Source organism: Tachyglossus aculeatus, chromosome 11 (assembly GCF_015852505.1).
Source record: "Tachyglossus aculeatus isolate mTacAcu1 chromosome 11, mTacAcu1.pri, whole genome shotgun sequence".
In the NCBI taxonomy this organism is placed as follows: Eukaryota; Metazoa; Chordata; class Mammalia; order Monotremata; family Tachyglossidae; genus Tachyglossus; species Tachyglossus aculeatus.
In genome coordinates, this window is record NC_052076.1 from 47726162 (window position 1) to 47751394 (window position 25233).

Sequence of the window (25233 nt, forward strand, 5' to 3'; positions counted from 1 at the left end):
GGGCCCAGAGACCTAGACATACTCACAGCTGGGACAGCGGCCATGGCTCTTGTCTGTTCCGGGGCCAGGGGTGTGGGGGGGTGGGTGGCAGCAGGGAAAGACGGGGGGCTGGCTCTCTCTCTCTCTCTCTTTCCCCCCATGCCCCTGCGACCAGAGTGCCTGGAACTCAGCCTGGGGCCAGGGGTAATGTGAGAGGGTAACTTTCTGCCCCAGATCACTGCCCTGGCCACCCCAGGGGCAGGGGCTCAGAGCTGTACTGAAGGGGAGGCGATGCCCATGGGAGTATCAGGGAGCGGGCACCTCCTTCAGCCCTCAGTTCAGCCCAGGGCAGCAGCAGGGTGCTGATCTGTACAGGGGGAAGCAGAGCCTGGGGGCAGGGGGCCAGGACAGGGGTGATGGGGAGGAGATAACCAGGGCAATATCAGGGAGTGAGCACCTCCCTCAGCCCGGCTCAGGGCAGCGTCAGGGAGGTGGGCCTTACAGGAGAAAGCGGGGCCCGGGGAGAGTTTCCACGAAAGGTTTATCCAAACCTGAAGGGGGAAAGGGCAAGAGGCAGGCCCACCACGTGGGCCCAGGCTGACGGAGGCGGCTGGGATGATGGAGTCCAAGCATCCGCTGTCCACGCTGCCCCGGCGGAGGCCAGGCCCAGGCCTGCCTGCCCACGGCCACAGAAGTGGCCTGGCAGCATCTCCCCGCCAGACCCCAGGGGCAGCGGGAGCTGTGTGTCCTCAGAGTCCAGAAGAGCTGCCTTGAGTTTGGAGAAGTGGGGCTACCGGCTAGGTGTGGGTCGGCCCGTGTGAGGATGAGAGTTTGGGTCTTGGGGGCACCCCGTGGAGTTGGGGGAAGGCCCCGGCTTCCAGTATTTTCCGGGTGGTGGCGGCGAGGCGGGCGTACTGCTCCGGGGTGGAGGGCAAGAGAAGGGGCATGTGGTCCTGGGGACTGCCGCCGCGACGGAGGCGACGAGACAGGAAGAGTGGAGAGCGGCGCTGCCCTTCCCCATCTTTGAGGGACTCGGGCAAGACCTTGCCCCGGGTCTCGGGCAGCAGCATGATGCTGAGCATGGAGAGGATGGCGAAGGAGGCAAACACCACGTGGTGCAGGAAGAAGCCATGGTGGTTGTGGATGTCCATGATGGGGGCCACCGCCTGGCCCAGGAAGCCTGCGGCCATGATGAGGCCCAGCCCAGCACCTCTGCAAGGAAGGAGGGGGTGAGGGCAGGCAGGGGGCAGGAGGAAGGGGAGCAGGGGGTGACGAAGAATAGTAATAATAATAACGGTATTTGTTAAGCCCTTACTAGGTGCCAAGCACTGTTCTGAACACTAGGTTAAACACAAGTTAATCAGGTTGGACAGAGTCCCTGTCGCACATGGGGCTCACAGTCTTAACCTCCATTTTACAGATGAGGTAACTGAGATCCAGAGAAGTGAAGTGCCTTGCCCAGGGTCACACAGCAGACGAGTGGTGGAGAGGGGATTAGAAGCCAGTCAGATTAGAACTTCTGACCCCGAGGCCCGTGCTCTATCCACTAAGCCACGCTGCTTCCCTAGAAGCAGTGTGGGCGAGGAAGGGCAGTCCCAACCAGGGAAGGCTGACCCTGGGGTGACGGGGAGGGCCATAACTGGAGCAGAGGGTCTTCCTTGGGCAGAAGGGAAGCAGAAGATGTTGGGGAAGGCCCTGGCTTCAGGGTCCCTATGGGAGCCCCCAGCCGTGAGGACACCCAGCCTCTTTTCTGCTTTTCTTGGGGTGAGGTTGGGGGGCGGGGAGGGATGCTACCTGACCACGGTGGGAAGGACTTCGCTGGCAAAGATACTGCTGAGCGTGGAGATGGCATAGGACCCCAGGAGACCAAGGATGGAGAGGAACAGGACGGTCCAGCCCTGCAGATCTGAAACCAAGACATCGAGACATCAAATCGGAGAAGGGCAGGAGGGCACACAGTAGACAGTCAGTAAATACTATCATTCGATTGGTCAGTCTTTCCTTCCCTACCCTCTCCTTCTATCGTCCCCCAAACACCCAGATTTGCCCCAATGTGGAAAGAGCCATTTGGAAGACGACCAGCCCCTGCCTCAGGGGCTTCCCAAGAGCTGCCTAATGGGAGTGGTACCACCAGACCAAAGGCCCCAGTGTGCTGAACTCCACAATGTAGATGCCAGCCCCAGGCCACAGAGCTACCCATGTGGGAAGAATGGTAATCCAGACAGACTTCAAAGAGGAGGGAGTGTGTTTTGGCCATCGTGGTGGAAACCAGAAAAGCTTGAGCAGCCAGGGGTGAGTCAAGGGGGAGGAGGAGGAAGAAAAGGAGGCGGAAGGCCTAGATTGAAGAAATAAGTTGTCCTGGTAGCAGTAGGCTGGGGTGTGAGAGAAGGGCAGACAGCAGGGTCCTCTTAGGCCTCTTGTTCCCCTGTCCCTTCACCCGGAGCTTGGGGCAGTAGGGTGGGCTACGTGGTGCCCGGCAGACGGACGGCTGGGAAGCTGCGGTGGAGGCGAGGACCACGAACCGGGGGCTCCCTCGGCTATCGGCTGCAGGCTGCCTGGCATAGTCACAGTGGACACAGTCCACGGTCCCCATCCCCTTGGGTGGGGGCACCGAGAGGAGAGCGGCCTGGGCTCCCTGGGCTGGGGCAGACCCGTGCCCTAGGAGAAAGACCATTGGCCTGCGAGTCGGCCGACCCGGCCCCTAATCCCAGCTCCGCCATTTAGCCGCTGTGTGACCTTGGGCAACTCACAACCTCCCTGTGCCTCTGTTCCGCAATACCCAGTCTGCCTCTTCATTAGACTATGAGCCCCACGCAGGACGGGGTCTGTGCCCGGCCGGATTATCTTGGATCTACCTTAGTACTCAGTACAGTACAGTGTTTTCTAGGCCCTCCCTCTGCCAAGGTGCACTGTACCCTTCCCGGGAGAACAGGGCACCAGGTGTGTCAGGGCAGCCCGACTCTACTGCCTCTCTAACCGGTCGGAGACCCCGAGCCCACGGCCCAGGGCCGGCCCGGCTCAAGCCAAGGCCAGTGGGGTTCAGACAGCAGCCCCGCTTGGAGAAACAGCCTGTGCGTTCACAGGGGCAGAGGCAGCACAAATCGTGGCCCCTGGGCAATGAGGGGGTGACCGGGGGAGGAGGTGGCGAGGCCTGAACTTACACTGGGTGAGGGCGAGGAGCAGCAGCGAGGCCAGGCTGGTCAGGATGGTGCAGAGCAGCAGGACGGCGCGGCGGCCGAAGCGCTCGGCGGTCAGGCCCAGGAAGAGGCAGGCGGCTGCCTCCAGCCCGGCCAGCAGGAAGTAGGGGAAGTAGAAGCGCGGCTGGTATGGGGCCAGGTTTCGGGCAAAGCTGTGCCGGATGCCGCTGCCGATCAGCCTGGTTGTCCGCGATGGGGGAGACACGGACCCCGTGGACGGGGGGGGTCAGAATCACGGGCCCCGAGCAACAGTTGGCAACCCCCATGCGTGCCTCCATACCCCGTCCGTGGGGTGTGTGTACACAGCCCCGCAAACTGTGCACACTGTCCACATACGCATCCTCAGGCCCAGCCCCCGCCCTCCTCCACCGCCCGGTCCTTACGAGGTAAAGCCCAGGATGAGGCTGTTTCTCCCGATGACTCTGTTGCTCAGGACCTTGCAGATGGGCTGGTACTGGGGCTGAGAACGCCGGGCCGAGAGCACATCGAGTTCTGTCGCCGCTGGCCCATGCGGCCACCAGAGAGGAAGGAGAGGCCGGAGGAAGGAGAAGAGGAAGAGCAGGGGGGCTCGCTATGCCATTGCGGGGACCAAGGGCCTGGTCTGGTAACAGCAAACCGGACTTACCCTCCCCCATCTTCCCTACCCACTGCTCGGAGACAAGGAGAGATGTGGAGGCAGGGAGAGATGCAGAGACAGGAAGAGATGCAGAGACAAGAAGAGACGCAGCGTGACCTCCTCTCCGGCTAATCCCCAGAATTCAAGAGCAAGAGGATGTTGTTCTTAGTCCCTCTGCAGAGGATGGGTCCAGCCTGGTACCCTCCTCCTCCTCCTCCTCCTCCTCCTCACACCAAGGACCAGTCTCCATCCTAGGTGGGTGGAGGGGGAGAGAGACGGAAAGAAGAAGGGAAGACCAAGGTGTAGAGGAGCCTGCCCATAGCCAAGGAGAGCACAGAGGAGAGGTGCCACCCACAGCCAGGGGATGTACAGGAGAGATGCCACCCACAGCTGGGGAGAGCAGAGAGGAGACGTCTTCCTGCAGCCCAGGGGACACAGAGGAGAGGAGCGGTATCCACCCACAGCCGGGATGGAGGCACAGCAGAGGACTGGTGTCCACCCGTGATCAGGGGGACTGTGTGGTGGCGGGGCGGGGGGAGGCAGGGAAACTCACCCGCAGCGGGGGCATCTTCCCCAGAAGGCGCCTCCTCCAGGTTGAGGTCGCTGGCCTCCGCAAACCGCCTCAGTATCTTCTTGGCTCTGGCTAGTTGCTGGGTGGCCAGGAGCCAGCGGGGTGACTCCGGGAACAAAGCCGGGGGCCTGCGACAAACCCAAACACTAGGAGGTCCGGCCCCTTCCCCGAGTCCTCTTGGTTGCCCCTCCTGGGTTCTGCTGGACCCAGGTGCCCGGGGCCTTGCCCCGGAGGGGCAGCAAGCATAAGGCCCTGACTACTGCTGAGCAGACCTCTGGGCCTTCTCCCCTGCCTCCCTTCCACCCTGCCCACCCTGCCGGCTCCGACCACCCGAGGGGTTTCGGCAGACACAGCTCCCGGGAGGAGAGGCCTGGAGTCCCTGGAATATCCTGGAGCTGCCCTCGACAACCTGCATGGCTCGAAGGTCAATAGTCTGGAGGGCCCTGAGCTGGTGCCACTTGGCTCGGGGCCCGACCCTGACCCGTGACGGTGAAGCGGGAGGAAGAGTGGGAGAAGAGGAGGAGCGGGGGCATGGTGGGGGAGAGGAGGGAGAGGACCGACTCCTCCCTGCACGCAGGATCCCACCCAGAGGCCCCTAAGAAGGGCACGGCCAGAACTGGGCCCCCCAAGCCTCCCCACTGCCCGGCCGCCACTGACTGACCCCCAGAAGAAGAGCAGCAGGGCCAGGAGCAGGGTGATGAGACCCTGCAGGAGCCTCCAGTCCTTGCACAGCAGGGCCAGGCCAGGCAGGAGCAGCTTCCCCGCCACCCAGAACAGCCCGGCCACCACGGTCACCACCAGGCGATGAGGGGGGTCGCACAGCTCCAGCCCTACATTGGGGAGGATGGGGAGTCGGGAGGTCACTGGGGCTCCCCACTGCCCTCTCCAAGGACCTCCAGGGTCCTGCCAGCCCACCCCTCTTCAGAGACGGGTGCTTCCACAGCAACAGCGGGCACTGCTCACAGCCCTGCCCCCTCTCCATCCAGGAATGCCCGCTTCCCGCCTTGTGCAAACACTCTCAGCTTTAGGACAAACAGCTGCCAGAGACTGCCCAGGACCCCGGGGAAGGGCTCCTCCCCTCTGCCCACCCGGGCCAGAGCCTCTCTCCACCTGCCCCCTGCCGCCCCACCCCTCTGCAACCTCTCCCTGCCCACGCTTCCTACCATCAGGCCCTTCTCCCCGTCCCCTACATCCTGGCCCATCCCAAGGATGGCACTTCTCTGGGCACCTGGTGAGCCCTCTCGCTGGCTCTGTCCTCCCCCCGGCCCCCCTCAACTGTGACCCCGCCAGTTTCCATGGTCCAGTTGAGGCTTCGAGTGGGAAGACCAGGACCGGTGGGGCGATGCAGCCAGCGGCTGAGGGAGCCAGTGCCGGGGGGCCCCTGCCCAGCTGGGGCCCCCGGGTGCCTCCTGCGAGAAACTGGAGCTGAAGACCCATCCCGTGCCCCCCTCCCCAGGCCCCGACACCCCCCCGCCTGTACACTCACGTGCCACATAGAGGGAGAGGAAGGCACCCGCCAGCACAACACCATGAAGCAGCCTCAGGGACAGGAACATGACGTAGTTCACGGCCAACGCCACTCCCGCACCCAGCAGCGTGGACAGTAGCAGGCAGGTCACAAATACAGCACGGCGACCAAACCTGTGGGTGGGAGGAGGCACGGGGAGTCGGGGAGGCTCGTGGAGACTGGGGGTGAGGATGGGGGGAGGAGGCCAGGCTTGGGAGGCTGCACAGGCTGGCAGAGGTTAGACGGAAGCAAGAAGCCAGACACACGTGTGTCCCCATCCCTTCCCCCAGGCAGGCCACACATGTGGGCGCACGGCAACCCCCGGGGGATGGAGGGACTCGAGCCAGGCCGCAGGGCATCGGTGCAACGGAAAGTCCGGTCCGGTGGGCGGCCCTCACCTGTCACAGGCGGAGCCCAGGCCCAGGCAGCCCAGCAGCCAGCCCAGTAGGTAGGTGGTCTGCTCCAGAGGCACCTTCCAGCCATCAGCGCACACCAGGTCCCACTGCAGGACGACACCCAGAGATGGTCACCCAGGGCCCCCCACCGGCCGGGCCCCCTCGCCCCCCAGGCCCCTCCGCACTCCGATCGCTGGGATGGCCGGAGCTCAGCACGGTGGGGATCACCAACCCCACCCGCCTCCCGTCCCCCTGGCCCTCCCTGTCCCCCAAACCTCTCTGCTCAGGTTGGCTGCCCAAGGGCTGCTCCTGGGGGGCTGCTGCCCGAGGCTCTCCCCAGGGGGTGGAGGATGGAGAGACCCGTGGGAGAGGCCCAGCCATACTCCGGGCTCCGGCTGTCCACAGAAAGGCTACTGGGAGCTGAGAGCCAAATGCCATGGGCTCCCGGCTCCCTCTGCGGCTCGCCGGGGCGGCCCAGAGGCCCGGATCAGTGCCGCCCAAAGGAGGGCTGCTCCAGGACCCAGCATACAGAACCGTGGAAAGGAGGGAACGAGGGGCATCGCCTCCGCACTGTCTTCATCATCATCATCATCATCATCAATCGTATTAATTGAGTGCTTACTATGTGCAGAACACTGTACTAAGCGCTTGGGAAGTACAAATTGGCAACATATAGAGACAGTCCCTACCCAACAGTGGGCTCACAGCCTAAAAGGGGGAGACAGAGAACAAAAGCAAACATACTAACAAAATAAAATAAATAGAATAGATATGTACAAGTAAAATAAATAGATAGAGTAATAAATATGTACAAACATATATACATATATACAGGTGCTGTGGGGAAGGGAAGGAGGTAAGATGGGGGGATGGCAGGGGGGAGAGGAAGGAAGGGGCTCAGTCTGGGAAGGCCTCCAGAGAAGGTCTTCTCTGGGCAACCTTGACTTTGAGCTGGGCCTGGCCCTCAAGCGCTTAGTACAGTGCTCTGCACACAGTAAGTGCTCAATAAATACGACTGAATGAATGGAGGGGGGCCCGAGGACCCTGGCAGGCACACCCTCGGTTACCGCACTCTAACATGGTGAGCCACTCGGGGATGGGGGAGCCCCCACTTTCCACTGAGGCAGACGGAGAGAGGGGCCCGTGCCTGCGCCCTGCGAGCTGGCCCAGGCTGGCCCCGAGTCCCCATCTCAAGCTGCGACAAGTCCGAGCCCTTCTCCCAAGCGGTCCCCCAGTCCAGCCGTATCCAGGAAGCCTCCCCTCCCCAGGCCTCATTCATTCCATCATATTTACTGAGCGCTTACTGTGTGCAGAGCACTGTACTGAGCGCTTGGGACGTACAAGTCGGCAACATATAGAGACGGTCCCTACCCAAAAACGGGCTCACATTCTAAAAGGGAGAGACAGACAACAAAACAAAACCAGTACAGGTGACAATACCGTCGGAATAAATAGAATTATAGCTAGATAAGCATCATTAATAAAATAGAATAGCAAACATGTACAAATAAAATAGAGTTATAAATATGTACAAATATATACAATGCCTCCCCACCCCCGACACGTAGACTTCCCCGGGCCCTACCCCGCTTCTGCGTTCATGTAGTTGTATCTGTTCCCCTTAAACACCCCAACCCCAGCCCCACAGTCCCTCTAGACTCTGAGCTCGTTGTGGGCAGGGATTGTCACTCTTTATGGCTGTGACATACTTTTCCAAACGCTTAGTACAGTGTTCTGCACACGGTAAGCACTTAATAAATATGAACTGAATGAATGAGTGAATGAATGAACGTCCATATTCGGATGCAATGTGTACTTCAATCAATCAATCGTATTTATTGAGCGCTTACTGTGTTCAGAGCACTGTACTAAGCGCTTTGGAAGTACAAGTTGGCAACATATAGAGACAGTCCCTGCCCAACAGTGGGCTCACAGTCGAGGGTCCCTCTCCTCCTTTAGACTGAAGCAGCATGCCTCAGTGGAAAAAGCCCGGGCTTGGGAGTCAGAGGTCATGGGTTCTAATCCCGACTCCGCCACTTGTCAGCTGTGTGACTTTGGGCAAGTCAATTCACTTCTCTGGGCCTCAGTGACCTCAGCTGTAAAATGGGGATTAAGACTGTGAGCCCCAAGTGGGACAACCTGATTACCTTGTATGTACCCCAGAGCTTAGAACATGTGCTTGGCACATAGTAAGCGCTTAACAAATAATAATAATAATAATAATGACATTTATTAAATGCTTACTATGCGCCAAGCACTGTTCTAAGCACTGTGGAGGTTACAAGGTGATCTGGTTGTCCCATGGGGGGCTCCCAGTCTTCACCCCCATTTTACAGATGAGGTAACTGAGGCACAGAGAAGTTAAGTGACTTAACCAAAGTCACACAACTGACAATTGGTGGAGCTGGAATTTGAATCCATGACCTCTGACTTCAAAGCCTGTGCTCTTTCCACTGAACCATGCTTCTTCATCATCATTATTATTATTATTATTAGACTGAAAGTTCCCTGAGGGCAATACCAGCTCTATTGCATTCATTCATTCAATCGTATTTATTGAGCGCTTACTGTGTGGAGAGCACTGTACTAAGTGCTTGGGAAGTACAAGTTCATTCATTCATTCAATTGTATTTATTGAGCGCTTACTGTATGCAGAGCACTGTACTAAGCGCCTGGGAAGTACAAGTTCATTCATTCAGTCAGTCGCATTTATTGAGCACTTACTGTACGCAGAGCACTGTACTAAGCGCTTGGGAAGTCCAAGTCGGCAACTTATAGAGACAGTCCCTACCCAACAGTGGGCTCACAGTCTAGAAGGGGGAGACAGAGAACAAAACATATTAACAAAATAAATAAATAGAATAAATATGTACAAATAAAATAGAGTAATAAATACATACAAACACATATACAAATATACAGGTGCTGTGGGGAGGGGAAGGAGAGGGGGAGGAGGGGGAGACATAATCAATCAATCGTATTTATTGAGCGCTTACTGTGTGCAGAGCACTGTACTAAGTGCTTGGGAAGTACAAATTGGCAACTTATAGAGACGGTCCCTACCCAACAGTGGGCTCACAGTCTAGAAGGGGGAGACAGAGAACAAAACATATTAACAAAATAAAATAAATAGAATAAATATGCACAAATAAAATAGAGTAATAAATACGTCCAAACATATATACAAACATACAGGTGCTGTGGGGAGGGGAAGGAGAGGGGGAGGAGGGGGAGACATAATCAATCAATCAATCAATCGCATTTATTGAGCACTTACTGTGTGCAGAGCACTGTACTAAGTGCTTGGGAAGTACAAGTTGGCAACTTATAGAGACGGTCCCTAGCCAACAGTGGGCTCACAGTCTAGAAGGGGGAGACAGAGAACAAAACATATTAACAAAATAAAATAAATAGAATAAACATGTACAAATAAAATAGAGTAATAAATACGTACAAACATATATACAAACATACAGGTGCTGTGGGGAGGGGAAGGAGGGGGGGAGGGGGAGACATAATCAATCAATCAATCAATCGTATTTATTGAGCGCTTACTGTATGCAGAGCATTGTACTAAGCACTTGGGAAGTACAAGTTGGCAACGTATAGAGACGGTCCCTACCCAACAGTGGGCTCACAGTCAAGAAACATAAGTTGGCAACATATAGAGACAGTCCCTACCCAACAGCAGGCTCACAGTCTAGAAGACTGCACTGTACTCTTCCCAAGCGTACTGTACTCTGTACATTATATTCTGTACATAATAATAATAATAATAATGGTGGTATTTGTTAAGCGCTTACTGTGTGCTAAGCCCTGTTCTAAGCGCTGGGGGGATACAAGGCGATCAGGTTGTCCCACAGGGGGACTCCCAGTCTTAATTCCCATTTTACAGATGTACATTTTACTCTGCACGCAGTAAGCGCTCAGCAAATAGCAATGACTGCTTGATTCGGCTCCCTGTTCTTTCCCCCTGCTATGGTCCCCACCTTCACGGGAGAAGGGGGGCCGAGGGCAGGGGAAGGGCACTGTGAGAGCGGCCAGAGTGTCTGGCTCCTGTCCAGGCTTCCGGGGTTTCGGGACAAGGAGTCCCAGCGCCCGGGCCACTGTTGGGTAGGGACCGTCTCTATAAGTTGCCAACTTGTACTTCCCAAGCGCTTAGTACAGTGCTCTGCACACAATAAGTGCTCAATAAATACGATTGATTGATTGATGGGGGCAGGGGATGGGAAGAAGGGAATAAGGTGGGGGAGTGGGGGGAGAAGGATCCACAGCCTGGCAGGGATAGGGTGCGATGGGATCAGCGGAGCCCCTCTTACCTCTTCGGGGACCCCAAGGACCCCCATTACAGCCCCCCTTTTAAGGGGAGAAGCAGCATGCGTAGAGCACAGGCCTGGGATTCGGAAGGTCATGGGCTCTAATCCTGGCTCTGCCACCTGCCTGCTGTGTGACCTTGGGCTGGTCATTTAGACTGTGAGCCCACTGTTTAGACTGTGAGCCCACTGTTGGGTAGGGACTGTCTCTATATGTTGCCAATTTGTACTTCCTAAGCGCTTAGTACAGTGCTCTGCACATAGTAAGCGCTCAGTAAATACGATTGATGATGATGATTTTGCGGCTCAGTGGAAAGAGCCCGGGCTGGGGGTTCAGAGGTCATGGGCTCGAATCCTGGGACCTTGGGCAAGTCACTTAATCAATCAATTGTATTTATTGAGCGCTTACTGTGTGCAGAGCACTGTACTAAGCGCTTGGGAAGTACAAGTTGGCAACCTATAGAGACAGTCCCTACCCAACAGTGGGCTCACTTAACTTCTCTAAGCCACAGTGACCTCAGCTGTAAAATGGGGATGAAGACCGTGAGCCCCACGGCGGACAACCTGATCACCTTGTATCCAGCGTGGCTCAGTGGAAAGAGCCCAGGCTTTGGAGTCAGGGTCATGGGTTCAAATCCCAGCTCCGCCAATTGTCAGCTGGGTGACTTTGGGCAAGTCACTTCACTTCTCTTGGCCTCAGTTCCCTCATCTGTCAAATGGGGATTAAGACTGTGAGCCCCCCGTGGGACAACCTGATCACCTTGTAACCTCCCCAGTGCTTAGAACAATGCTTTGTGCATAGTAAGCGCTTAATAAATGCCATCATTATTATTATTACCCCAGTGCTTAGAACAGTGCTTTGCACATAATAAGCACTTAACAAATGCCATCATCATTATTATTATTATTATTATTCTCTAGGCTTCAGTTCCTTCATTTGGAAAATGGGGATGAAGACTGTGAGCCCTACGCGGGACAGGGACACTGTCCAACTCGATTGACTTGGATCTACCCCAGGGCTTAGTACAGTGCTCGGCACATAGTAAGCGCTTAACGAGTACCATAATACTTCCCAAGTGCTTAGTACAGTGCTCTGCACACAGTAAGTGCTCAATAAATACGATTGAATGAATGAATGAATAATAATAATAATAAAGGGTGGTGAGGGCGATGACCCCCCAGTTTGGGTGACCCCAACCCCAACCCACTGCCTAAGCAAGTCACCCCGGCCCCAGGCCCCCCTCTTCCCCTGCCCCAGCGCTCTGGACCCCAAACCTTCGGTAGCCCCCACCCCCTCCCATCCCAGACTGCCAGAGAGCCCAGCTGGGGGTGGGAACTTTTCATTCATTCATTCGTTCAATCGTATTTATTGAGCGCTTACTGTGTGCAGAGCACACACTTGGGATGTCCAAGTCGGCAACATATAGAGACGGTCCCTACCCAACAGCGGGCTCACAGTCTAGAAGGGGGAGACAGAGAACAAAACATATTAACAAAATAAAATAAATAGGATAAATATGTACAAATAAAATAGAGTAATAAATATGTACAAACATATATACATATATACAGGTGCTGTGGGGAGGGGAAGGAGGTAAGGCAGCAGGCCAGGGGTCGGGGCTGGGGCCGGCGCCCTTTGCCCTCCCTGAGTCCCGAGCCTGAGAGTCAGAAGGACGTGGGTTCTAATCCCAGTTCCGCCCCTTCTCTGCTGTGTGACCTTGGCAAATCACTTCTCTGGGCCTCAGTTCCCTCATCCATAAAATGGGGATTGAGATTGTGAGCCCCCCCTTTCCTCTGCTCCCCCTCCCCTCCCCATCACCCCCACTCCCTCCCTCTGCCCTACCCCCTTCCCCTCCCCACAGCACTTGTGTATCTTTGTCCATATTTATTACTCTATTTATATTATTAACGATGGGTAGCTAGCTATAATTCTATTTATTCTGATGGCATTGACACCTGTCTATATGTTTTGTTGTCTGTCTCCCCCTTCTAGCCTGTGAGCCCGTCGTGGGGTAGGGGCCGTCTCCATCTGTTGCCAATTTGTACTTCCCAAGCGCTTAGTCCAGTGCTCTGCGCACAGGAAGCGCTCAATAAATACGATTGAATGAATGAATGACAGTGGCTGTGTCCGAGCCGATTTTGTTTTGTTGTCTGTCTCCCCCTTCTAGACTGTGAGCCCGTTGTTGGGTAGGGACCATCTCTAGATGTTGCCAACTTGGACTTCCCAAGCGCTTAGTCCAGTGCTCTGCACACAGGAAGCGCTCAATAAATACGATTGAATGAACGAATGAATGACCTCAGCGCTTATTCATTCATGCAATCAATCGTATTTATTAATAATCATAATAATGATGGTATTTGTTAAACGCTTACTATGTGCCAAGCACTGTTTTAAGCACTGAGGAGGTTACAAGGTGATCAGGTTGTCCCACAGGGGGCTCACGGCTTTCATCCCCATTTTCCAGATGAGGTAACTGAGGCCCAGAGAAGTGAAGTGACTTGCCTAAAGTCACACAGCTGACGGTTGGCGGAGCCGGGATTTGAACCCATGACCTCTGACTCCGAAGCCCGGGCTCTTTCCACTGAACCACGCTGCTTCTCATTGAGTGCTTCCTGCGTGCAGAGCTCTTAGTGGTGGAGTGCCAGGCACATAGTAAGCACTTAATAAATGTAATTGTTATTAATAATAATAATAATAATAATAATAATGATGATGGTATTTGTTAAGTGCTTACTATGTGCAAAGCACTGTTCTAAGCGCTGGGGGATACAAGGTGATCGGTTTGTCCCACGTGGGGCGCTCAGTCTTAATCCCCATTTTACAGATGAGGGAACTGAGGCCCAGAGAACTGACTTGCCTAAAGTCACACAGCTGACAATTGGCAGAGCAGGGATTTGAACCCCTGACCTCTGACTCCAAAGCCCGTGCTCTTTCCACTGAGCCACACTGTTTCTCATTGAGCGCTTCCTGCGTGCTTAGTATTCATTCATTCAATCGTATTTCTTGAGCGTTTCCTGTGTGCAGAGCACTGTACTAAGCGCTTGGGAAGTCCAAGTTGGCAACATATACAGATGGTCCCTACCCAACAGGGGGCTCACAGTCTAGAAGGGGGAGACAGATGACTAAACAAAACATATTAACAAAATAAAATAAATAAAATAGATATGTACAAGTAAAATAAATGGAGTAATAAATATGTACAAGCATATATATATATATATATATATATATATATAGTAATGGAGTGCCAGGCATATAGCAGCATGGCTCAGTGGAAAGAGCACGGGCTTTGGAGTCAGAGGTCATGGGTTCAAATCCCAGCTCTGCCAATTGTCAACTGTGTGATTTTGGGCAAGTCACTTCACATCTCTGTGCCTCAATTCCCTCATCTGTAAAATGGGGGATTAAGTCTGTGAGCCCCCCATGGGACAACCTGATCACCTTGTAACCTCCCCAGCGCTTAGAACAGTGCTTTGCACATAGTAAGCACTTGACAAATATTATTATTATTATTATTATTATAAATGCCATCATCAGCTTAAGTCCAGCACTTAGAACAGTGCTTTGCACATAGTAAGTGCTTAACAAATCCCATTATTATTATTATAAATGCCATCATCAGCTTAACAGTCCAGCGCTTAGAACAGTGCTTTGCACATAGTAAGCGCTTAACAAATACCATTATTGTTATTATTATTATAAATGCCATCATCAGCTTAACAGTCCAGTGCTTAGAATGGTGCTTTGCACCTAGTAAGCACTTGACAAATGCCATTATAATAATAATAATAATAATAATGATGATGATGGCATTTATTAAGCGCTTACTAGGTGCAAAGCACTGTTCTAAGCGCTGGGGAGGTTACAAGGTGATGAGGTTGTCCCACGGGGGACTCACAGTCTTAATCCCCATTTTCCAGATGAGGGAACTGAGGCCCAGAGAAGTGAAGTGACTTGCCCAAAGTCACACAGCTGACAAGTGGCGGAGCTGGGATTTGAACCCGTGACCTCTGACTGCAAAGCCCGGGCTCTTTCTACTGAGCCATGCATTATTATTATTATAAATGCCATCATCAGCTTAACAGTCCAACGGTGCTTTGCACCTAGTAAGCGCTTACCAAATACCATTATCATTATTGTTATTATAAATGCCATCATCGGCTTAACAGTCCAACGGTGCTTTGAACCTAATACGCGCTTAACAAACACCATTATTATTATTGTTATTATAAATGCCATCATAGGCTTAACAGTCCAACGGTACTTTGCACGTAGTAAGCACTTAACAAATACCATTATTATTATTGTTATTATAAAAGTAATCATCGGCTTAACAGTCCAACGGTGCTTTGCACCTAGTAAGCGCTTAACAAATACCATTATTATTATTATAAATACCATCATCAGTTTAACAGTCCAACGGTGCTTTACACCTAGTAAGTGCTTAACAAATACCATTATTATAAATGCCATCATCAGCTTAACAGTCCAGCGCTCAGAACAGTGCTTTGCACATAGTAAGCACTTAACAGATGCCTTTATTATTTTTACTATAAAAGCCATCATCAGCTTAACAGTCCGGCTCTTAGAACAGTGCTTTGCACATAGTAAGCACTTAACAAATCCCATTTTTATGATTGTTATTATAAATGCCATCAGCTTAACAGTCCAGCACTTAGAACAGTGCTTTGCACATAGTAAGCGCTTAACAAATGCCATTATTATCATCATTATAAAAGCCATCATCAGCTTAACAGTCCGGCTCTTAGAACAGTGCTTTACACATAGTAAGTGCTTGACAAATACCATTATTATTATTATTATAAATGCCATCAGCGCTTAAAACAGTGCTTTGCACATAGTAAGCGCTTAACAAATACCATTATGATTGTTATTATAAATGCCATCAGCTTAACAGTCCAGCGCTTAGTACATAATAAGCACTTAACAAATGCCATTATTCTTCTTATTATAAAAGCCATCATCAGCTTAACAGTCCAGCTCTCAGAACGGTGCTTTGCACCTAGTAAGCGCTTGACAAATATCACTATTATGATTGTTATTATAAATGTCATCATCAGCTTAACAGTCCAGCGCTTAGAACAGTGCTTTGCACATAGTAAGTGCTTAACAAATGCCATTATTATTATTATAAAAGCCATCATCAGCTTAACAGTCCAGCTCTTAGAACAGTGCTTCGCATATAGTAAGTGCTTGACAAATACCATTATTATGATTGTTATTATAAATGCCATCATCAGCTTCACAGTCCAGCGCTTAGAACAGTTCTTTGCATATAGTAAGTGCTTGACAAATACTATTATTATTATTGTTATTATAAATGTCATCAGCTTAACAGTCCAGCGCTTAGAACAGTGCTTTGCACATAGTAAGCGCTTAACAAATGCCATTATTATTATTATTATAGAAGCCATCATCAGCTTAACATTCCGGCTCTTAGAAAAGTGCTTTGTACATAGTAAGCGCTTAACAAATCCCATTATTATTATTATTATTATTATAAAAGCCATCATCAGCTTAACAGTCCGGCTCTTAGAACGGTGCTTTGCACATAGTAAGTGCTTGACAAATACCATTATTATTATAAATGCCATCAGCGCTTAGAACAGTGCTTTCACATAGTAAGAGCTTAACAAATACCATTATGATTGTTATAAATGCCATCATCAGCTTAACAGCCCAGCGCTTAGCACAGAGTAAGCACCTAACAAATGCCATTATTCTTCTTCTTATAAAAGCCATCATCAGCTTAACAGTCCAGCGCTTAGAACGGTGCTTGGCACCTAGTAAGCGCTTGACAAATCCCATTATTATGACTGTTAGTATAAATGCCATCATCAGCTTAACAGTCCAGCGCTCAGCACATAGTAAGCACTTAACAAATGCCATTATTCTTCTTATTATAAAAGCCACCATCAGCTTAACAGTCCGGCTCTTAGAACGGTGCTTTGCACATAGTAAGTGCTTGACAAATACCATTATTATCATTATTATAAATGCCATCATCAGCTTGAGTTCAGCTCTTAGAACAGTGCTTTGCATATAGTAAGCGCTTGACAAATCCCATTATTATCATTATTATAAATGCCATCATCAGCTTGAGTCCAGCTCTTAGAACAGTGCTTTGCATATAGTAAGCGCTTGACAAATCCCATTATTATGATTGTTCTTATAAATGCCATCATCAGCTTAACAGTCCAGCGCTTAGAACAGTGCTTTGCACATAGTAAGCGCTTAACAAATGCCATTATGATTATTATTATAAAAGCCATCATCAGCTTAACAGTCCGGCTCTTAGCACATAGTAAGCACTTAACAAATGCCATTATTCTTCTTATTATAAAAGCCATCATCAGCTTAACAGTCCAGCTCTTACAACAGTGCTTTGCACATAGTAAGAACTTAACAAATGCCATTATGATTATTATTATAAAAGCCATCATCAGCTTAACAGTCCGGCTCTTAGCACATAGTAAGCGCTTAACAAATACCATTATTCTTCTTATAAAAGCCATCATCAGCTTAACAGTCCGGCTCTTAGACCGGTGCTTTGCACCTAGTAAGCGCTTTATAAATACCATCATTATCATTAGTATAAAAGCCATCATCAGCTTAACAGTCCAGCGCTTAGAACGGTGCTTGGCACCTAGTAAGCGCTTGACAAATCCCATTATTATGATTGTTAGCATAAATGCCATCATCAGCTTAACAGGCCAACAGTGCTTGGCACCTAGTAAGCGCTTGACAAATACCATTCTTATCATTATTACAAATGCCATCATCAGCTTGAGTCCAGCTCTTAGAACGGTGCTTTGCATATAGTAAGCGCTTGACAAATCCCATTATTATGACTGTTATTATAAATGCCATCATCAGCTTAACAGTCCAGCGCTTAGAACAGTGCTTTGCATATAGTAAGCGCTTGACAAATACCATTATTATGATTGTTATTATAAATGCTATCATCAGCTTAACAGTCCAGCTCCTAGAACGGTGCTTGGCACCTAGTAAGCGCTTGACAAATCCCATTATTATGATCGCTAGTATAAATGTCATCACCAGCTTAACAGTCCAGCGCTCAGAACAGTGATTTGCACATAGTAAGCGCTTGACAAATACCATTATTATGATTGTTATTATAAATGCTATCATCAGCTTAACAGGCCAGCTCTTAGAACGGTGCTTGGCACCTAGTAAGCGCTTGACAAATCCCATTATTATGATTGTTAGTATAAATGCCATCACCAGCTTAACAGTCCAGCGCTCAGAACAGTGATTTGCACATGGTAAGCGCTTAACAAATGCCATTATTATTATTATAGAAGCTATCATCAGCTTAACATTCTGGCTCTTAGAACGGTGCTTTGCACATAGTAAGCGCTTGACAAATCCCATTATTATCATTATTATAAAAGCCATCATCAGCTTAACAGTCCGGCTCTTAGAACGGTGCTTGGCACCTAGTAAGCGCTTGACAAATACCATTCTTATCATTATTACAAATGCCATCATCAGCTTGAGTCCAGCTCTTAGAGCAGTGCTTCGCAGATAGTAAAAGCGCTTGACACATCCCATTATTATGATCGTTAGTATAAATGCCATCATCAGCTTAACAGGCCAACGGTGCTTGGCACCTGGTAAGCGCTTCATCGATGGCATTCTTCTTCTTCTTGTTGGGGCTGTTACCTGGGTGACGGGGTTGCTGAGGAGGCCGGCGGTGGGCAGGGCGTAGTGCCAGCCTTGGGTGCAGGGGCCGGTGGCGTTGGGGGGGCCGGGGGTGGGGTCCCCGGGGTGGGACGGGGGGGTAGCGGTAGAGCTGGCACCGGGCCCAGCGGCCGTGGGGCGGGGGGAGGGTGGGGACGCTGGCATTGAGCAGGGCCGGCCCGGCCAGGGCGCGCAGGGCGGCGGGCAGCAGCGCCCGGTCCGGGCGGCAGTGGTGGGCCGGCACGGCCGTCAGCAGCAGCTCCGACCGCAGCGACAGCGACAGCCACGCGTTGGGCACGCAGCTGGCGGCCCGCACCGCCCGCCACCCGCCACCCAGCCCCGCCCGCTCCATAAGGGGCACGGGCCACGGGCCACAGGGGGCAGGGGGCACGGGGCACGGGGCACGGGGCACGGGGAGCAGGGGGCACAGGGAGCAGGGGGCACGGGACACGGGGCACAGAGCAGTGGGCAGAGGGCACGGGGCAGGGAGCAGGGGCACGGGACAGGGAGCAGGGGGCACGGAGAAGGGGGCACGGGGCAGTGGGCACGGACAGGGAGCAGGGGGCACGGGGCAGGGGGCAGGGGGCACAGGGCAGTGGGCAGGGAGCAGGGGGCACGGGGCAGTGGGCGCGGGACAGGGAGCAGGGGCACGGGGCAGTGGGCACGGGACAGGGAGCGGGGGGCACGGGGCAGTGGGCGCGGGACAAGGAGCAGGGGGCACGGGACAGGGAGCAGGATGCACGGGACAGGGAGCAGGAGGCACGAGACAGGGAGCAGGGGGCACGGGGTAGGGAGCAGTGGGCACGGGACAGGGAGCAGGGGGCACGGGACAGGGAGCAGGAGGCACGGGGTAGGGAGCAGGGGGCACGGGGTAGGGAGCAGGGGGCACGGGGTAGGGAGCAGGGGGCACGGGGTAGGGAGCAGGGGGCACGGGACACGGAGCAGGGGGCACGGGACACGGAGCAGGGGGCACGGGACACGGAGCAGGGGCCACGGGGCAGGGAGGAGGGAGGAGGGAGCAGGGAGGAGGGAGGAGGGAGCAGGGAGGAGGGAGGAGGGAGCAGGGGGCAGGGGGCAGGGGGCACGGGGCAGGGAGCAGGGAGCAGAGGGCAGTGGTGAGGCGCGGCAAACGAGCAGGTGCGGGTCGGGGGGCGTGCCCAGGCGGGATGGGGCGGGGCCTGGCACGGAAGGGGCGAGGCCCGGCGTCCAGCTGGGGGCGGGGGCGGGACCCTTGGGGCCGGCGTCACCAGGTGTGTGGGGGGGTGGAGGGCACCGGGGGGGGGGCGGCAGGGCCTGGCACTGCCTGGCAGTGATGGGGTGGGCCCAGTTGAGTGGGCCGTCTCCCCCTTCTAATGGTAGCATCTATTAATAATGAGGGTATTTGTGCAAAGCAACTTGTACTTCCCAAGCGCTTAGTACAGTGCTCTGCACACAGTGAGCGCTCAATGAATACGATTGATTGATTGAAAGCACTGTTCTAAGCGCCGGGGAGGTTACAAGGCGAGCAGGTTGGCCCACGGGGGGCTCACAGTTCGATGATGGGGTGGGCCCAGTTTTGTGGTCTGTCTCTCCCTTCTAATGGTAATAATAATAATGATAATGGCATTTATTAAGCACTTACTATGTGCGAAGCACTGTTCTAAGCGCCGGGGAGGTTACAAGGCGAGCAGGTTGGCCCACGGGGAGCTCACAGTTCGATGATGGGGTGGGCCCAGTTTTGTGGTCTGTCTTTCCCTTCTAATGGTAATAATAATAATAATAATAATACATTTATTAAGCACTTACTATGTGCAAAGCACTGTTCTAAGCGCCGGGGAGGTTACAAGGCGAGCAGGTTGGCCCACGGGGGGCTCACAGTTCGATGATGGGGTGGGCCCAGTTTTGTGGTCTGGTCTCGTCTCCCCTTTCCAATGGTAGCATTTATTAATAATGATGGTTTTTGTTAAGCGCTTACTATGTGCAAAGCACTGTTCTAAGTGCCGGGGAGGTTACAAGGCGATCAATACAAATGAATGAATGAATGAAAGAATGAATGATCGGGCGGTCGTGGGCGGGACCTGACGTCGTGGGCGTTTGGTCAGTCAATCAATCAATCAATCAGTCAATCGTATTGAGCGCTTACTGTGTGCAGAGCACTGGACTAAGCGCTTGGGAAGTACAAGTTGACAACATATAGAGACGGTCCCTACCCAACAGTGGGCTCACAGTCTAGAAGGGGGAGACAGAGAACAAAACAAAACATATTAACAAAATAAAATAAATAGAATAGATATGTACAAGTAAAATAAAAAAATAAATAGAGTAATAAATACGTACAAACATATGTACATAAATACAGGTGCTGTGGGGAAGGGAAGGAGGCAAGACGTGGGGGGTGGAGAGGGGGACGAGAGGGAGAGGTAGGAGGGGGCTGAGTCTGGGAAGGCCTCCTGGAGGAGGTGAGCTCTCAGCAGGGCCTTGAAGGGAGGAAGAGAGCTAGCTGGGCGGATGTTGGGAGGGTCATTCGGGGGTGGACGTGACCGGAGTGGGGATTCATTCAATCGCATTTATTGAGCGCTTACTGTATGCAGAGCACCGTACTAAGCGCTTGGGAAGTACAAGCTGGCAACATCTAGAGACGGTCCCTACCCAACACCACGTGGGGGCGGGAAGAGTTGGGAGCCTGGCCATGCGGCTTCAAGGCTGTCCATCCATCCATCCCCTCGCCCCCTCCTACCTCACCTCCCTTCTCTCCTTCTCCAGCCCAGCCCTCTACCCTGCTGGTTCAATCTCTCATCCTAGCCCGACTGGATTACTGAGAAGCAGCGTGGCTCAGTGGAAAGAGCCCGGGCTCTGGAGTCAGAGGTCATGGGTTCAAATCCCGACTCCGCCAACTGTCAGCTGGGTGAGTTTGGGCACAGCGTGGCTCGGTGGAGAGAGCCCGGGCTTTGGAGTCAGGGGTCATGGGTTCAAATCCCGCCTCTGCCAACTGTCAGCTGGGTGACTGTGGGCACAGCGTGGCTCAGTGGAAAGGGCCCGGGCTTTGGAGTCGGGGGTCATGGGTTCAAATCCCGCCTCTGCCAACTGTCAGCTGGGGGACTGTGGGCACAGCGTGGCTCAGTGGAAAGAGCCCGGGCTTTGGAGTACAGTGCTCTGCACACAGTAAGCGCTCAATAAATACGACTGATTGATTGATTGGAGTCAGAGGTCATGGGTTCAAATCCCGGCTCTGCCAGCTGTCAGCTGGGTGACTTAGGGCACAGCGTGGCTCAGTGGAAAGAGCCCGGGCTCTGGAGTCAGGGCTCATGGGTTCAAATCCCGGCTCTGCCAACTGTCAGCTGGGTGACTTTTAGGGCACAGCGTGGCTCAGTGGAAAGAGCCCGGGCTCTGGAGTCAGGGGTCATGGGTTCAAATTCCGACTCAGCAACTGTAAGCTGGGTAACTTTGGGCACAGCGTGGCTCAGTGGAAAGAGCCCGGGCTCTGGAGTCAGAGGTCATGGGTTCAAATCCCGGCTCTGCCAACTGTCAGCTGGGTGAGTTTGGGCACAGCGTGGCTCGGTGGAGAGAGCCCGGGCTTTGGAGTCAGGGGTCATGGGTTCAAATCCCGCCTCTGCCAGCTGTCAGCTGGGTGACTGTGGGCACAGCGTGGCTCAGTGGAAAGGGCCCGGGCTTTGGAGTCGGGGGTCATGGGTTCAAATCCCGCCTCTGCCAACTGTCAGCTGGGTGATTTTGGGCACAGCGTGGCTCAGTGGAAAGGGCCCGGGCTCTGGAGTCAGGGGTCATGGGTTCAAATATCGGCTCTGCCAACTGTCAGCTGGGTGAGTTTGGGCACAGCGTGGCTCAGTGGAAAGAGGCCGGGCTTTGGAGTCAGGGGTCATGGGTTCAAATCCCGCCTCTGCCAGCTGTCAGCTGGGTGACTTAGGGCACAGCGTGGCTCAGTGGAAAGAGTCCGGGCTTTGGAGTACAGTGCTCTGCACACAGTAAGCGCTCAATAAATACGATTGATTGATTGATTGGAGTCAGAGGTCATGGGTTCAAATCCCGGCTCTGCCAACTGTCAGCTGGGTGAGTTTGGGCACAGCGTGCCTCAGTGGAAAGAGCCCGAGCTTTGGAGTCAGGGGTCATGGGTTCAAATCCCGACCCTGCCAACTGTCAGCTGGGTGACTTTGGGCACAGCGTGGTGGGTCTGTGGGCGTGGCCTGCGGTTTTGTGGGCGTGGTCAAGCGCCGGGGGCGTGGGCTGGCTGTGAGGGGGCGCGGCCACGAGGGGGCGCGGCCACGAGGGGGCGCGCCCATGGCTGTGAGGGGCGTGGTCTGCGGGTTTGAGGGCGTGGCCAAGATCCGGTGCGTGGGCTGGCTGTGAGGGGGGCGTAGCCACGAGGGGGCGTGGCTTGGCTGTGAGGGGCGTGGCCAAGCGCCGGGGTGTGGGCGCGGCCACGAGGGGCGTGGCCTGACTGTGAATGGGCGTGACATGCGGGGTTGTGGGCGTGGCCCGCGGGTTTGTGGGCGTGACTTGCAGGTTGGTGGGCGTGGCCAGGCGCCGGGGCCGTGGGCTGGCTGCGAGGGGGCTAGGCCATGTCTGTGTGTGGGCGTGGCCTGTGGGTTTGTGGGCGTGGCCAAGCGACGGGGGGCGTGGCCTGGCTGTGTGGGGCGTGGCCGCTAGGGGCGTGGCTTTGGCTGTGAGTGGGCGTGGCCAAACGCCGGGGGCGTGGGCTGGCTAAGAGGGGGCGCGGTCTGGCTTGAGTGGGCGTGGTCTGCGAAGTTGGTGGGCGTGGTCTACGGGATGGTGGGCGTGGCTGGCTGTTGGTGGGCGTGGCCTGGTTTTCGTGGGCGTGGCCGGGCGCCGTGGGCGTGGCGTGGCTGACTGACGTGTGGCATGTCATGTCATGACATGTCGTGTCATGTGTGACATCGTGACGTGTGCCGGGGCAAGGCACTTCACTTCTCTGTGTCTGTTACCTCATCTATCCAATGGGGATTAAAACTGTCAGCCCCCCCGTGGGACAACCTGATCACCTTGTAATAATAAGAATAGTTATCATCATCATTATTATGGTGATTATCATTATCATGCTATATGTTAAAATATAATATTGAAATATATAATCGTATATACTTTTATGTATTTAACATGTGTAATTATGTATAATTATACAATATACTATATCATATTATATAATAAATCCATATAATATGTTATACTGTTTAGATTAAATAATATGATAATGTATTATTAATGCATGATGCGATATAATATGCTGTAATTATTATATCACTGAATTATATCATATAATATATTTATGTGGTATATGATATTATATTTTTAAATTATCATATTATATAATTCTATGATATAAGATATGGTGGTGCTAATGTCATAAAATATTGTTTATATTAATAATTACTATTGTAATGTGTGATTTTATATATTATATATTATCATTTATATAATATTATTTATATTATTACTATCATTATCTAGACTGTGAGCCCGCTGTTGGGTAGGGACCATCTCTGTATGTTGCCAACTTGTACTTCCCAAGCGCTTAATACAGTGCTCTGCACACAGTAAGCGCTCCATAAATACGATTAAATGAATGAATAATAATAATAAGGGCATTCGTCAAGCGCTTACTATGTGCAAAGCACTGTTCTAAGCACTGGGGAGGTTACAAGGTGGTCAGGTTGTCCCACTTGGGGCTCCCAATCTTCATCCCCATATGAAGCCCAGAGAAGTGAAGTGATTTGCCCAAAGTCACACAGCTGACAGTTGGCGGAGCAGGGATTTGAACCCATGACCTCTGACTCCAAAGCCCAGACTCTTTCCACTGAGACACGCTGCTCCCCAGCGCTTAGAACAGTGCTTTGCATATAGTAAGCATTTAACAAATACCATCATTATTATTATTATTATTGTTATGGACGTATATGGGCGTGGTCCGGTGGTGTATGGGCGTGTCCGAGCGGTGTGGGGGTGGGATTTGAACCCAGGACCTTTGACCCCAAAGCCCGGGCTCCTTCCACCGAGCCCCACTGCTTCCCGCTGCTGTCGCCTTAAGGCCAAGGGAAGATGCTTCAGTACCTCGGGAAGGTAAGTCCACCCTCCTGTTGTCTTCTCCACTTGGCAAGAGGGCACAGGGTCCCAGCAATTTCATTCATTCATTCATTCAATCATATTGAGCGCTTACTGTGTGAAGAGCACTGGACTAAGCGCTTGGGAAGTACAAGTACTCTCCTACTACAACCCAGCCCACAAACTTCACTCCTCTAATGCCAAACTTCTCATTGTCCCTCAATCATCTACATTCATTCAATCGTATTTATTGAGTGCTTACTGTGTGCACAGCACTGTACTAAGCGCTTGGGACGTACAAGTTGGCAACATATAGAGACAGTCCCTACCCAACAGCGGACTCACAGACTAGAAGGGGGAGACAGACAACAAAACAAAACATATTAACAAAATAAAATTGCCCCCCTCAGCCAGGGCAGGCACATCTGACACGGCGGGGAAGGCTTGAGAGACAGCAGCAGGCCCGAACCACTAACTTCTCCCCATTCCAGTCCACACCGCCATTCCGAGACCCGAATCATTTTCCTTCAGAAACGTTCAGACCCTGTTTCCCCACTCCTCAAAATATTCCAGGGGTTGTCTATCTTACTTCTGCAAGCAAACAAAAACTCACCACTGGCTTTAAAGCCCTCAATCCCCTTGCCCCCTCCTACCTCACCTCACTATTCTCCTACTACAACCCAGCCCACAAACTTCGCTCCTCTAACGCCAAACTTCTCATCGTCCCTCAATCATCTATCTTCATTCATTCAATCGTATTTATTGAGCGCTTACTATGTGCAGAGCACTGGACTAAGCGCTTGGGAAGTCCAAGTCAGCAACATCTAGAGACGGTCCCTACCCAACAACGGGCTCACAGGCTAGACGGGGGAGACAGA

At 52.7% G+C, this 25233-nt stretch overlaps 1 protein-coding gene across 1 annotated transcript; it reads right to left on the reverse strand.

Moving 5' to 3' along the window:
- Nucleotides 1–501: 501 nt before the first annotated feature.
- SLC22A31 (solute carrier family 22 member 31) lies at nucleotides 502–23165 on the reverse strand. The gene is made up of 13 exons (XM_038754324.1): nucleotides 23063–23165; nucleotides 22458–22959; nucleotides 19436–19514; nucleotides 18484–18650; nucleotides 18287–18416; nucleotides 6269–6372; nucleotides 5850–6004; nucleotides 5025–5193; nucleotides 4346–4491; nucleotides 3560–3677; nucleotides 3141–3355; nucleotides 1774–1885; nucleotides 502–1191 (listed from the first exon to the last, which is right to left on the reverse strand). The coding sequence occupies exons 1-13, from the start codon at nucleotides 23163–23165 to the stop codon at nucleotides 777–779; spliced, it is 2415 nt and encodes an 804-aa protein (XP_038610252.1). The 3' UTR covers nucleotides 502–776.
- Between the last annotated feature and the right edge of the window lie 2068 nt (nucleotides 23166–25233).